This window comes from Lycorma delicatula, chromosome 7, assembly GCF_047948215.1.
Source record: "Lycorma delicatula isolate Av1 chromosome 7, ASM4794821v1, whole genome shotgun sequence".
NCBI classification, from domain to species: Eukaryota; Metazoa; Arthropoda; class Insecta; order Hemiptera; family Fulgoridae; genus Lycorma; species Lycorma delicatula.
The window spans coordinates 80,115,277-80,129,416 of NC_134461.1; the positions used below are offsets into that span (position 1 = coordinate 80,115,277).

At 28.4% G+C, this 14,140-nt stretch overlaps 2 protein-coding genes across 4 annotated transcripts in view; one reads left to right on the forward strand and one right to left on the reverse strand.

Moving 5' to 3' along the window:
- The window catches only part of NC2beta (negative cofactor 2beta), a 34,931-nt gene extending 32,883 nt beyond the window's left edge, over positions 1–2,048 (forward strand). For all 3 annotated transcript variants that reach the window (XM_075370947.1, XM_075370945.1, XM_075370946.1), the window contains exon 4: positions 1,810–2,048. In XM_075370947.1, the coding sequence (XP_075227062.1) occupies positions 1,810–1,926 (117 nt within the window). In that variant the 3' untranslated portion in view covers positions 1,927–2,048. The remainder of the gene's footprint in view (positions 1–1,809) is intronic.
- A 1,456-nt stretch (positions 2,049–3,504) lies between these two features.
- The window catches only part of LOC142327878 (uncharacterized), a 75,973-nt gene continuing 65,337 nt past the window's right edge, over positions 3,505–14,140 (reverse strand). Inside the window, exon 12 of the mRNA XM_075371239.1 lies at positions 3,505–3,596. Coding sequence (XP_075227354.1) covers positions 3,584–3,596 — 13 coding nt within the window. The 3' untranslated portion in view covers positions 3,505–3,583. The remainder of the gene's footprint in view (positions 3,597–14,140) is intronic.

Here is a 14,140-nt window from a genome sequence, read left to right on the forward strand (position 1 = left end):
CATTAAGTTTTTCTTATTTATTTTGAAAATTAGATAAGACTAAAGTATTTTTATAGGTGTCATTTGATCTTTTTACTATGTTTTTAAAACGTAAAACTAGTTACTATGTAAAAGTAAAGTAAAATCATAACTTTAAGATGTTAAAACATTTATGGCAAGGAAAATACAGGGAAATTTCTCTGTTGAAAGTTACAACACAGCCAACAATATACCTTTATTATACTAGTAAATTCACAAATGCTTAAAAAATTGTTTTACTTGAGAGAGTTAAGTACACAGCTATTTTATTCATTTTTAATTCAAACCCAAGTAAGATATTAATTCTGTTGTTAATTACATCATATTCACCTTGCAACTGATCCTTTTCCATATAGTGATTTGTATTGGATTTTGAAATCTATAGTAAAACACCTTGCCACTACCATATAAATTCTAGAAAAGTACCTTAGTAAAATTTATTTAAAATAAATAATATTTTTAGAAAAGCAGTGCCATACTAATAAATATAAAATACAATGGTTCAGGAAAAATATTTTGTAAATAATAGTAACTGATGAGTAGTGCATTTTTAAGACTTGTGCATCTTCTTTCTTATTTAACACAAAATCTGCCTGAGTAATTTAGTTAGTAGTGTTTTTTTTTTCAGTTTATTTAATTTTGAACTCTTTGTGAAACTGTCATAAATCATAAAAAGTTCAAAAACCATAATATTTTCCTCATCAACTCACAAAATTAACATTTACAAAACAAGCGATAAATAAATGTTACAAGATGTATAAAAAAATATATGAATGTATGGTAAAATATTCAATGAATTAAAAGTAGTTGCTGAAAAAATATTGTTTATCAAAAAAAGTAATTTCTGTGGTCATTTCAGTAATAAAATAATTTTTATTTGATCAACAAAACTTATGCAAACTGTGTTAAAAAATATATAGAAATAAAAAAAGCATGCTTCTGAATTAAATTCTTATGAATGTATAATTACTTAATCATACTTTTCTGCCTAAGAACAAAAACATTATAAATATAACAATCAAAATGAATTTTCAAGCTAGAATGAGAACTATATTTTAGACCAGGGTAGCAATGAATTAACTAAATTAAACTAAATTAAATTATAACTCACACTTTACATCTAACATCCTCAGTCATACATTTTAATTTTTGTCTTATTTTGCTGGTTTTACCTTCCAACCTATCCTTCTAGAAAATGAACTACTACACAGGGTTGTAAAATTTTATTGGAAGGCACACACCCATAAATCCTTTGTTTGAAGTTAATTTTGTTAAACTTAAAAAAATAAAAATTCTTGAGCAAACTAGCCTAAAAAGTTTAACTATCTTAAATCTTTGGTGTAAATCACCCCTGGTGCCATCTTAATCTTGCTACTAAAATGGCGCTAGATATAATTGTTTAAATTAATATTTATGTAATACACATTTCTCTAGATTCTGTTTCTCAAGCACATTATTTTTTTTCAAATTAATGAATATTAAACATTATCAGCAATACTTTTTGTATTGCTGATACTTTACAATACAAAAAGTATTGTCTAAAAAGACTAAAAATTATGTAAAATGTAAAGCAATACATGATATTAAATACTACTAATAACTGTTGAGGAACCAGAGATAGAAAGAGGTTAAATATTGTTAGAGCAGAGTCTACAGCCACAGGTAATTTCTATCTACAGATAATTTGGTGTCTTTTGATTAGTGCTCCTTTTTTTGTGTAAAATGATATTATCCTATTTACTAAGCTTATTCAATTATTATCTAATTATAATTATCTTATTTAATTTTCAGGCTAGAGAAGAACAAGCTGCTGCAGATCAACAGCAATGGCAACAATTACAAGCTGCTGCTCAAATGGTATCATTACAACAAGCTAGTCAAAACAGTGACCAGGAAGACTATTCGTAAAAAATAATCTGAGCTTATTTAACATTTCTGAAAGATTTAGGGAAATATTGTCAAATATGTTTTGAATGTTACTGAGAATAATAAATTTATAATACAAATAAAAAATTAAATTATTAACTCTATATTTCTTTTTACTCTCTACTAAATCATTCATTTTGTTTCATTAAAATTTAGTAAACTACCTTTAAATATGCTCATAAACAAGTATAAATAAATACTCGCTTTAACCACATTTCACATACTGGCATTGCTTATCTGTTCATGATGTACAGTATATTTCAGACGTATGAGTAGATCTGAAGAGAAAAGCACTTGTTTATTTTTCATATAATAAACCATATAGGAATTTCCTTGACAGTAAAGAATGATCTCATTTAAAAATCTAATGAATATTGTGTAAATGTTACAGTTAAAACTTTACAATGATGTATAATTTTACGTTTATTAAAACATTTGTATGACGAGCTTTTTATTTATTCATTCCAGCAACTACAGGCTGATACCCTGTTACAGCTACCCTACTTCTTTTCTCATTTTTTAATTTTTTGTGTTAAGAAATGAATTCATTAGTATATGAAAAATCTAAGCCTGACTGAAATTAAAACCCAGAACTTGCTGGATGAAAAGCAGAGATACCACCACTCCACCATAGACATTAACATAATAGGTGCACCAACCCAGAGTAGTTAATGTTCAAAAAGAGTTACCTTTTTTTAGAACATTTAGAATTCATTGTGGAAAGGAATGGTAAATTTTTTATCAGTTTGTTAATTATATTTTGTAACATATGACTGGGAAATCATATGTTACAAAAAGCCCCTGGTATGTTAATAAAATTATACCCACTATACTTAAGTTGTGATATCTAATTGGAAAATGTCAAAATAATTATGTTTACTAAAAATAATACACATTTATTGTAGTTTATAATACACATTTCACAGTGTTCTGGCACATATACAAAAAAATGTGCCTGGACACATATATACATATGCAGGAGATAAATTATATTATAATTAATTTTTTTATAGCCTATTTTTTCTTTTTTCTCTGGTCATTCAATAACTATATATAATATAATATTTTCTAAATACAGGCCATTCCTTTTGGATATCTTTAGCCTGGAACCCTATAGATATATTTAATATACAAAGTATACAATTTTTCATGAAATGTTCGTTTATCTAAAGATTTCCAAAAAAATAAGCTATACAAAGTTTTCATAACATTATTTACTAGTCAAAAACAGAAATTCAACACCTTATTTCTTCTAAAACATAGATCAGGCCAAAAATTAAGATATTTTAAAATTAAGCAAAGGACTGAAAAAACTAATTCCACATTGTAACTGGTCAACTAAATACATCTAGAACATAAGATGTACTAATATATCTTCATCACAGGAATATGATTCATTTCATATAGTACAAAATAGTAGTGGACTGAAGTGATTGTAAAAAAATAAAAAAACAATTGAACATTACAGATTTTAGTGATACAAATTTAAAAAAAGAATCTGAACACAAGTCCAATACAATATTTATAAAATAATATTTTGTAAATATCAATTAAATTAACCCTTAACCTCCCGCTTTATTTCGTGCATGAATCGAGATTTCGGTAACGTTTCTTTATCTCGCTATTACTGAATTGTTTTTCATCCAAAAGATCTGAAAAAATTAGGTTATGTTAACAATGCGTTATTAATATATATTGTTCAACAAAAATTAATTTTTGTTAATATTTGATTATGTTACGTGCGCACAAATATGATTAAAAAAAATTACAATTTTTTTTAGTTTTTGATTTTTTTTTTTTTTAATGATCAGTGACCTATGTTTTTTTTTATATTTATATAAACTATAGACTTTTCTGGTTAATTTGACGTAAAATTTTATTTATAAAAACTGATTATATAAATACATTTTAAAAAGACAATACATTTCACAAAAATTGTAACTACAAAAAATTCGAGATTTCGGTAAAGGATTGTTTATCTCACTATTACTGAATTGTTTTTCATCCAAAAAAATGAAAAAATTAGGGTATGTTGTGCGCGCACAAATGTGGTATAAAAAAAACATTATTTAAAATTGCTTCCTTAACTAAAAGTCACATTCACACGTTATTCTGTTGAATTTATGTTTGCATAGTAATTATATAAAAGATAACAAACCGCTAATGCATATAAGAATCAAATAAACAAAAAAATACCAAAATACTACAACTTAAACAATGACGTCAGTGAAATAAAAGTACTGTGTGTTTGGACCCTTGTGAAATATCTACACTATACACGGCTGTTATGATTATTGCATTTTCTCATAATTCAATGGTTTGTGATTAAATCCATATAAAATTTTTTTTCTATGTTAAATGGTTCATGAGAAATTTGAATTTGAAAAATTGATTTCCAGTGGTTAATATAGTGACCAGAGGGAGACAAGGAGTTAATTGGGAAATTATTTGAATTCTTAACATTCAGTATAAATAAAATATATTAAAACAAATTTAATTGATTTCACCTGCTGTTTCTTCAATCATGCTTCCTTCAATAAGCTTTTCAAAAGTAACATAGTAATGATGACAGTAGTAAAAAATATAATAAATACAAATGATAACATTGCTTAAACATCTCTTCAAGAGACAATCCTGATATAATGTCTACAACTCATCATCTGCGGAAATGTCTAGAATATTTTCTTTGAAGGTTTTACACATAACCTAGATATTGCATGCCCTCTTAAAAATGTTTTCTAGAAAAAGGAAAACCCCTTTTCTTTTTGATAATGAAATAAAAGTGAAGAAGGAAAATTTTGTGCGAACTCAAGAAAGGTACCTTTTCAGTGGATTACAAGGGAGAAAAAGCAGAAACATCCCTCAAGAAAATAAAATATAACCTCCACTTAAAGAGCACAAGAAGAAAGCAGCAACCAAAATTATAAATAAGACCAAAACTGGCATAATTATAGTGCTAAACCCACATTCAAAATGTTCCGGTTGACATAAATTATGATTACAGATAATAAAACTCTTACAAACAGTTAAGATAATGCTCCCATAAAATAGAGATGAAAATACTAAAATGTTTTACATAAAATTGTTATTTTTTTATGAAAAAATACTGAAATTAAAAACATTCTGTTTAATTTATATAAATAAATCAATCCATCCAGAACAGCCTTTGATTGCTCTTTGGACCAAATTTAAATAATCATCCTGTACACATAATACTAGGGCGAGCCAAAAATTATCTACATTTTTACCACTACACATCTTTAAGGTTGTCATACTACCTTCTGCACATGCTTGCTTAGAGTTGGTATGACTGGCGGTAACATGTGCAAAATTTGATCCCAATCGTACTATTTACCTTCTGGCTACTACAGTATAATCATGTCTGCTCCATTTTGCAACAAGAACAAATAACAAGCAATGATTTCAATGGTGGTAGGGTGTAAAAGAAGCTGAAATTTGTTATCGTAGACTATCACAATACCAGAACAGTGCTGTATTATGTAAAAGTGATTTTTTTCTGGATCGAAAAGTTTAAAAGTGGTCAGATGAGTGTGACACACAAAGAGCAAGCAGGACTCCCATCAACCACTGCCACGGATGTCAAAATTCATCAAGTTCAAGAGATGGTTCTGGCAAATAGGTGAGTTACCATTGATGATGTAGGTCTTCATTGAAATCACTCATGGTTCTGCCCATCAAATCATAAACGACAAGCTTGACTTCCATAAAGTCTATGCACAATGGGTATCAAGATAGTGTTGTTGTTGCATGACAACCCCCGCCTACACACAGCTTGCCACTCTATGCAAACCATCAAAAAATTGAATTTTGAGGTACTGGAACACCCTCCCTACAGCACAGATCTTGCTCCCTCTGACTTTAATCTCAAGGAGGTTTGGGCACTCAAGGATATTTTACAAAGTTGTTGATTTTTCAGACTTAGAAATGCAGGAAGTGGAACAAAAGTGGCTTTGCTATTAACCAAAACCCTTCTTGTTAGGAATATGCAAGCTTGTGGACTGCTGGAAAACAAGGGAGATAACTATGTTGAACCCCTACCTTTGTGTAACAAAAAATTTAGATAATTTTTTACTCGCCCATGTTACTAGATTAAATATTAAAGATTCACATTAAATGTTCCAGTCAATTGTACAAAAAAATTGATACATCTTTGTCATTTTAAAGTATGTTAGCTTCTTGACAGCACATACAAATTTTGCAGGTGTTAATTAACAATGAAGCAAACATCTTATGTATTTTTGTTCAACCAAATTTGCTGAAATTCTGTACATTTATTTATTTACTTAGATGCAACCAGGCTTTGTTGAAACCCACCGGGTTGGTCTAGTGGTAAACGTGTCTTCCCAAATCAGCTGATTTGGAAGTTGAGAGTTCCAGCGTTCAAGTCCTAGTAAAGCCAGTTATTTTTACACGGATTTGAATACTAGATTGTGGATACCAGTGTTCTTTGGTGGTTGGGTTTCAATTAACCACACATATCAGGAATGGTCAAACTGAGAATGTACACAACTACACTCATACATATCATCCTCTGAAGTATTATCTGAACGGTAGTTACCGGAAGCTAAACAAGCAAAAGAAAGAAAGAAAGGCTGTCAAAAAGGAAACAGTTATTCAGCAGAGTTGAAGAATTGTAGTTAAGATTATCACCATCGGTCGTAATCAAGATATAATTCACACTTATTGAATACATGTAATATTTTATTATAATGGTATAAAGATTAAATACAGATGATCAGGATTTTTTACACTTAACTTGAATAAGCATTTTTTCTGTATTTATTTTTTATTAAAAATTATTGAAAAAATACACAAATCTATAGTAGTAATAATAATAAAATACTAATTAATTTAATAAAAAAATTGCACTAATAATTATTTTGACTACACGCTAATTGCAGATACAGTAAACAATTCGTAAAAATACTAATAAAACCTTTGTGGAGAACTATATAAACTAAAAAAATATTCAATAAAAGTTGATTATTCAATCATTCCAACTGTGTGAAAATAAAATTATGTGCTTATTACTCTATGATTATAATAATAATAACTAAATTTGAATGCATATCCTAAATTTTTTGTTATTACTTAAAAAAAAATGAATAAAGATTTATTCTGCTACAGATCATTTTCTGCTCAACAGAATGCTAATAACTAGGACCTCACATAGTTCGAATAAAAAATTTAAAAAAACTCAAAAAGGCCTTCCCTTTTTTTAATAAAAATAATATATCCCCTTTTTATTAGTACTTTTTAATCCCCTTTTATTTTTTTATGACTTTATTTTTTATTAATCCCCTTTTTATTAAACTTTATCTACAATATAATACTACAGCTAAGAAGTTAATATCATAATTATATATTAATTTAATATATTCAAAAAATATCAAACAAAAATTTAACTTTTATATAAACTATAATGAAATTGCAATATGATTCTAATTATATAATTTAGGTGTCACTTATATAATATTTGCCAACAATACTAAATAAAATTTGAAACACACTTAATTTGTGAAATCACAATACTGAAATGGGTATTTAATTTATTTAATGTATAATGTTCTTGCTTCCTCTAGGTATCCTAAGATCTTCACACTGATAGAAGAGCTTTTACACACAGCTGAACAACAGCAATTTCAAGCTTACTTATTTTAGGCTTAAAAATACTATGAGACTGAAACCAATGGACATTACAGATATATTTTCTTTTGTGCTTTTTTATAATTAAATACGACTGCATCCTGTTAGATATAATAGCCATAATTGAATTTCCAGTGAGGATTACTAACAGTAAGTCATTAAAAAAAATTCTATAACATTAGTAAAACATGATATACTTAGTCAAAGCATGGAATGTTATAATTTAAAAATAAGAGTAGTAGGATGAATAACATAAAAATGAGAAAATGGGTAGTTAAGATTAGATGTAAGAGGTATTATTATAATAAAAGATGAATATTATTTGGAATTTGGTGAAGAGACTATAAGATAATTGATACAAAATCAAGAACACAGTAGTAAACATAATAATAACTATGAATTTAGGACCAAGTTATAAGTTCTTAATGCAACACACAGTGAGAGAACTATTTTAGTTAGATTAGATTCCAAACCCAGGCCTACAACAATGGTGTGATTAACCAAGCAAGCTCTTCAACTGAAAATGAAGAGACAGAAAGGTAGATGAAGAAATAAATGACATAATAAAAATATGTAAAGAGGGAACAAATTTGCTATTAATGGAAAAGTTGGAATATCACAGTCGGAGATTGACAAAAGGTAAAATGATTTCAGCTAAAGAAAGAACTAAGCTTTAAGAATTTTACAATAAGAATAAACAAGCGATTACAAACAAGTTTTTTTAAAATCATTAAAAAAACAAATAAATCATGGCTGGAGATACAGTAATATATAATTAGACATATATTATTTTTTCACATAAATTTCAAAACCAAAAATTATGGTCTGTAAAATATATCTAAAAACTGACTTTGATGCACAATTTAATTGTGCTGAAATGTGGAACATTAAAAGAATGAAGAAAAACTTTTTAAAAATATGGGATAAATTTTTAACAAACTCATAAAAATTTTACCAAAAATAGGAAATGCCTATTGAAAACTACAATATTATATTGTAATCAATGATCCTGTTGCTGTAAAAAAGACAAGCCATAATTAAATAAGACAAATATAAAGATTAGGTAAAAAGTTAAATGATACTGGAAAATCAAGGATAATGAAAGATGTGTTAGAACTGATACATGAAAATAGCAGCATAAATATGCAAAAGATGATAAAGACAGAGGACTGAATAATTGTACATAAATAAAATTAACAGAAATCAAACCAGTAAAGCAAGATTGTTGAAAAACAGATGTAATGAGATAGAAGATAAATTAATTGGTAGAAAGACAGCTATACCAATGAAGCTAAAATATATTAATATCAAAGGTCAGAAGAAAATCCACTATTAGGATGAAAATAAAGAGAACATGTGACAAAAATGTATAAACTATACAGAAGGAGAAAATTATCTGATGAAGTGAAGGTAAAAGAAAGGAATTTATGATTATGTGAAAGGAGACTGTTTTATGAAAACAAAATTTGATTACAAAACTAAAGCAGTATAAATAGATGAACTGTCAGTAATATATAAACCCATTAAGATAGACAGACATCCTTTAATTTTATCGAGCATTTTCACCATTATGAATGAAAATTTGGACCTTCTCCCAACAAAGTATCCCTTATTTACCTGTAAAACAGCATCATTTTATAAGAAAAAGTAATAAACAGCTTCAATATTTTGGTAATTCTAAAGAGAACTGTTAATCCGTAAATAGTGGAACAACATCATCGTCAGATATAGAATTAGTTTCTGTAAAACTTTGATAGGTGAAAATACATAGCAATTTCTGAATGGTATTTATATTAGGAAGTGTAAAAATAAATGCTGCAATTTACACAGTTCTATTGAGTTTGGTTAACAGTATACAAGACACAACTTTTACAAAAGGTGAAGTAAAAATAAAACTGACTGAAATTCTGAATTACACTAATATGAAATATTTATACAAAACCTTTTCTGGAAAGACAATACGTGTATGATTTTCATTTGGCTATTTTGGAATATACAATTTTGAAATAAACAATAGTTCACTATCACAGACAGCCAAGATGATAAAAAGATAAAAATTCAAATTATCTTGAAAATACTAAAGATGATATCCAAACTGTTATATTGAAAATCCAAAATAAGGAAAGAGTGAGAAGTAATGTGTGTAAGGATTCATTATAAATAAATATAATAAAATTATTTAATAAGTAAATAAAAAAGGTTTATCGTATATAAATATTTCTAATAATAAATGACTATAAAAAACAAAAAGAAGCACTTCATTAAAATTCTGGCACGTATACAAGACCAACACCAATATGTTTTTTATAACAATAACTGGAAAAGGTTTCCCTGTTTGTGTCATTACAAAATTTCCAAAACAAAGATTAATCATAATAACAAAAATTCTGAATAAGTCAATTTGTGTCTGAATTTTGTGATACACCAACATTTTGGCTGAATTTCATTTTGAATTTAAAGTAAAGTATAAATAAAAATTATATAAGTAATTCCTTAATTTATGCAATTTTAATTCTACATGGTAAACTAGTTTAGCCATAGGTAATGAATATATACATGCCCATAACAGTGAGAGAAAAAATTACTAGATGATTTGCAGATTGAAACATTGAATAATTGTTAAAAGAAAACTACAGCTACAGATGATTAAAAAAGAAAAAGCTTTTCCTATATTGAAACTGTATCACAAAGAAACTGCTAATATAAGGAAACAGGATTAGAAGGAAGCTTTTGTGATTAACAGAGGAAAGGAAAAAACAGAAATTACTAACGCTGGATGATGTTGAACTTTATAATGAGTTTTAGAATTAACAAAAGGAAAATGTGACAGCATAAATGATAAAACAAATTAAGAATGTAATTCTATTTTATCTAAACTGCCTTTAGTCAGATGACTTTTATAATTTTTTTTTTTAATAGTTAAGTAAATCATTAAAATTATTTCAAGTGAAAACCTAAAAAATAATAATAGTAAAAAATTAGAAAAGAAATGGAATTTCTTTCACAGCACCTTACAAAAAGAAAAAAATATTTTTATAAAACAATGCAAAACAGAGAAAGTGGATATTTTGTGAAACAATTTATTGTGCGTACACTTCACTGGTTTTTAAACAGTGTAAAAATCATGAAATACAATTACTTTCAGTTAAAGGAAGCTAATAAATATGATCTTGCAATAGGCTCCGGAACAATAATTCAATCAAAACCTAACCTCAACATATCATCAACCTTTACATTACCATATCTTTTAATTTACCATAGTTTTCATTCATGTTGTTTTACTGGTACGTAAAACACTATGAATGTAAATTTAAAAATTTAATTACGCATAAATATAAATAATTTATATGAAAATAACATTACACAATAAACTATAATTATAATATTAATATATAGAAAACAATATGGTCAAAATAAAAATAAAAACTCTGAGATCTTAAATAAACAGTATTGGGACTGAAAAAAACAATAAAATATCATCTATTAACAGAATTAAATCATAAATAAAAATTTGATTATAGAAATAAAAGCTAAAAACATTAAACATATATAAAACATTACATTAACCTTATATAATAATCTTTTTATATTTATAAATTAACCTTTAACCTTAAATATTATACATATTTTTTTATTTATTTACAATAACTGTCTAATTCATAAATAAAATAACCACATATCATATTCAACACTGTTGCTGGCACTAAAGATACACCACGCTATAATGGGATCTAAACTACATAGCACAGCATTGACTGACTGGCTGTGTTTATATAGAAATTAAAAGCATCCTACAAGGGACCAAAACAAAATAAAAAAATCTGAAAAATCCTCCCTAATTCTGTTCCACCACTACTTTCTAAATAATTCTCTTTTCATTTTTCCCTTAAAGTAATACCTCTTTTACCATTACACTATTTACTGTAATATTAAAAAACAATAATTTTTTTAGAGAATTGTAGAGCAAATTAAAATATTTCTTAGAAATATATAAGCATAAAAAAAAAATAATTTTTTTCAACATACTACAAACCATATCAATATTGCATTGTTATTTGCCAATGGTAATGCAAGGAAAATTTTCCTTCTCAAGGAATATGCCTACCAAATCACAATAATCAATGAACAAGTGCATTTTAATGCACGAACTGTAACCAGAGAAAAAAAACCTTTTTTTATTTTTTACATTTTATGAACAGCACACTTTTCTGATTGTTTTGGTATATTATGTTTGGAGTGTTTTGACATATAAAAATTAAATTAATGTATGAAGCCAATTTCATTTTTGAACTTGTAAGCCAAGATTTTACCGCAATTCAAAGTTCCATATGTTTACAATTCTGATATCAAAATTGTCATTGTTTTATCAACTATTCAATAATGTGTATTACTATACTACTGATTTTTCATATAAGGTTATATGCATCAATTTTGGAGTTACGTTGTGAATTTGTACTGATTGCATTATAAGAACATTTTTTAATGTAAATACTGTTTTATTATTGTAAACATATTGTAGACTGTAAATTGGTATCTTTACAATGAGTAATAAAAAATTAGTGGGAAATGTTGAAACAAGAAGAAAAATGTTGACAAGCCAAAATTGCAGAGGTTATGGTGACATCAAATACATCACAAGTCGAGTTGTGGACTTCACTGCTCACAGAGCAGTTGTGTACTGCTCTGCGCTTTTTGGTGTTTTAGATTGGTTTTTTGGTTTATTTTTCAGATACGGCATTAAGGAACTAAAGTAATAAGGATAACGGACAAGTGTAGCGAGTTTTTTCGAATTTCAGATACGGACTAAAAAGTTATTAGTGTTTTTTCAGTTTAAATAGTGAGCTGCGGATATTGTGTTTTTTACCTGCTAAAACTGAAGATTTATAACAGCTGAATGCGTTTTTACGTTTGTAGTGCTTCACAGTGATACTGGACGTTACTTTAAGTACGGTCAAGTGAGTTAAAACTACTTTTTTTTAATAAGTAATATAGAGAATTTGCGGTTAGAATTTGACTAATTTTAAGCGAATTATTACAAGTCTTTGTGCAGGCTCATGCAAGTGAGCAAAAACAAGTAAACAAGGACTTTGAACATTTTTCTTCATATAACTGTAGTATACTAGTGAAAATTTTCTAAGTTATTTTGGCAGTTTATAAGGGGTTACAGTTTTTCTTGAATATCTTCCGTCCTATAAGTCCTATCCAAAAAATTTTTTGATATCTTTCCGTTTCAGGAGTTTTTCTTTTTCCTGACCCCCTATCCCAAAATCACCCCCCCCACCCTCCACCTCAAAAAGTTCTCCTCGGATTTGAGTTCATACATTTTACCTCCCCCCCAAAAGGGGCGTGTGAGTACTCGTATAACTCAGAAGAGCCCCTAGATCACAAAAACGACAATGCATCGTAGGGGCTCGCTTCCTATTGAAGATATGGCGGCGCAAAGCTCAAGTTCTGGGAGAACTGCAGCTGCGAAGAAAGTGGACAGTAGAGGTAAGAAGAGGATACGTCAAGGCTCTTCAGAAGAAGAAGAGACAGATCCTGGTAGTCTTGGCAGTCTCACGTATCAACTGGCTTATGGTTGCGTTGAAGCAGCATATTGGCCCTGGATTATCAAAGTATATTTCGGAGCACGAACAGGAGCTCAAAAAAGTATATATGGGACTCAAAGCGCTGATGGAGATGTCCCCACCTTTGACTACGATAACACAGACTACGCAGACTGATGCTATAAAGTTGGACGCTGACATGGAAGAATACTGACGGTTGAGTTGTCGGATGGAGAGTTAATCGAATTATTGCCTAAACGCTGGCCAGTTTCATTTAGAGAAAAAATCAAGACAGTTCAGGACGTTCCATCGGAAGTTGGTGATACATGTAGTGTTCATGATGTATTGAGATACAAAAATACGGAAGATGAGGCGAGTCAACGACCCAGGTACAAATCTGGAGACATATTGAAAGATGAAGTCTCTGTAATTGGAGATGAGACTACTGTCATTAAAAAATGTAAATATAAAATTTTTTATGATTCTGCGGAGACAGAGAAAAATGTGATGCTGGTGATATTAAAATCAATTAGAAAGGTGGTGCAAAATTCACCTGAAGTTGCTTTCATTTTACAGTCAGGTGGAATAGGTAATAATATTAAAAAGATTCTCTCATATATCATGAGACATAAAGCTGAGCTAGTAAGTGTTTTAACTTTACACACAGAGGTACAAAACAGGCAAAATAAACCTGGGCAAATACCCATTAAAAGAGCCACGCCCCCTCCAGAGGACAGTCGAACAGTGATCAACTGTCCTGTCAGTGGTCGGCTGGTAAATCATATGCGGATTTATTAAGAGTGATGAAGACCGCGGTTAGTAATGACAAGGTAAATAATGTAATCTCACTTCGATAGGGAAAAAATGAGGAATTACATATAAGAATTCAAGGGGCAGATAAAGCAACTGAGTTTACAAATGTTCTCAGAGATAAGGCCACTGAACTACAAGTAGATTTGAAGACAAGGGCGGGCCGACGCACA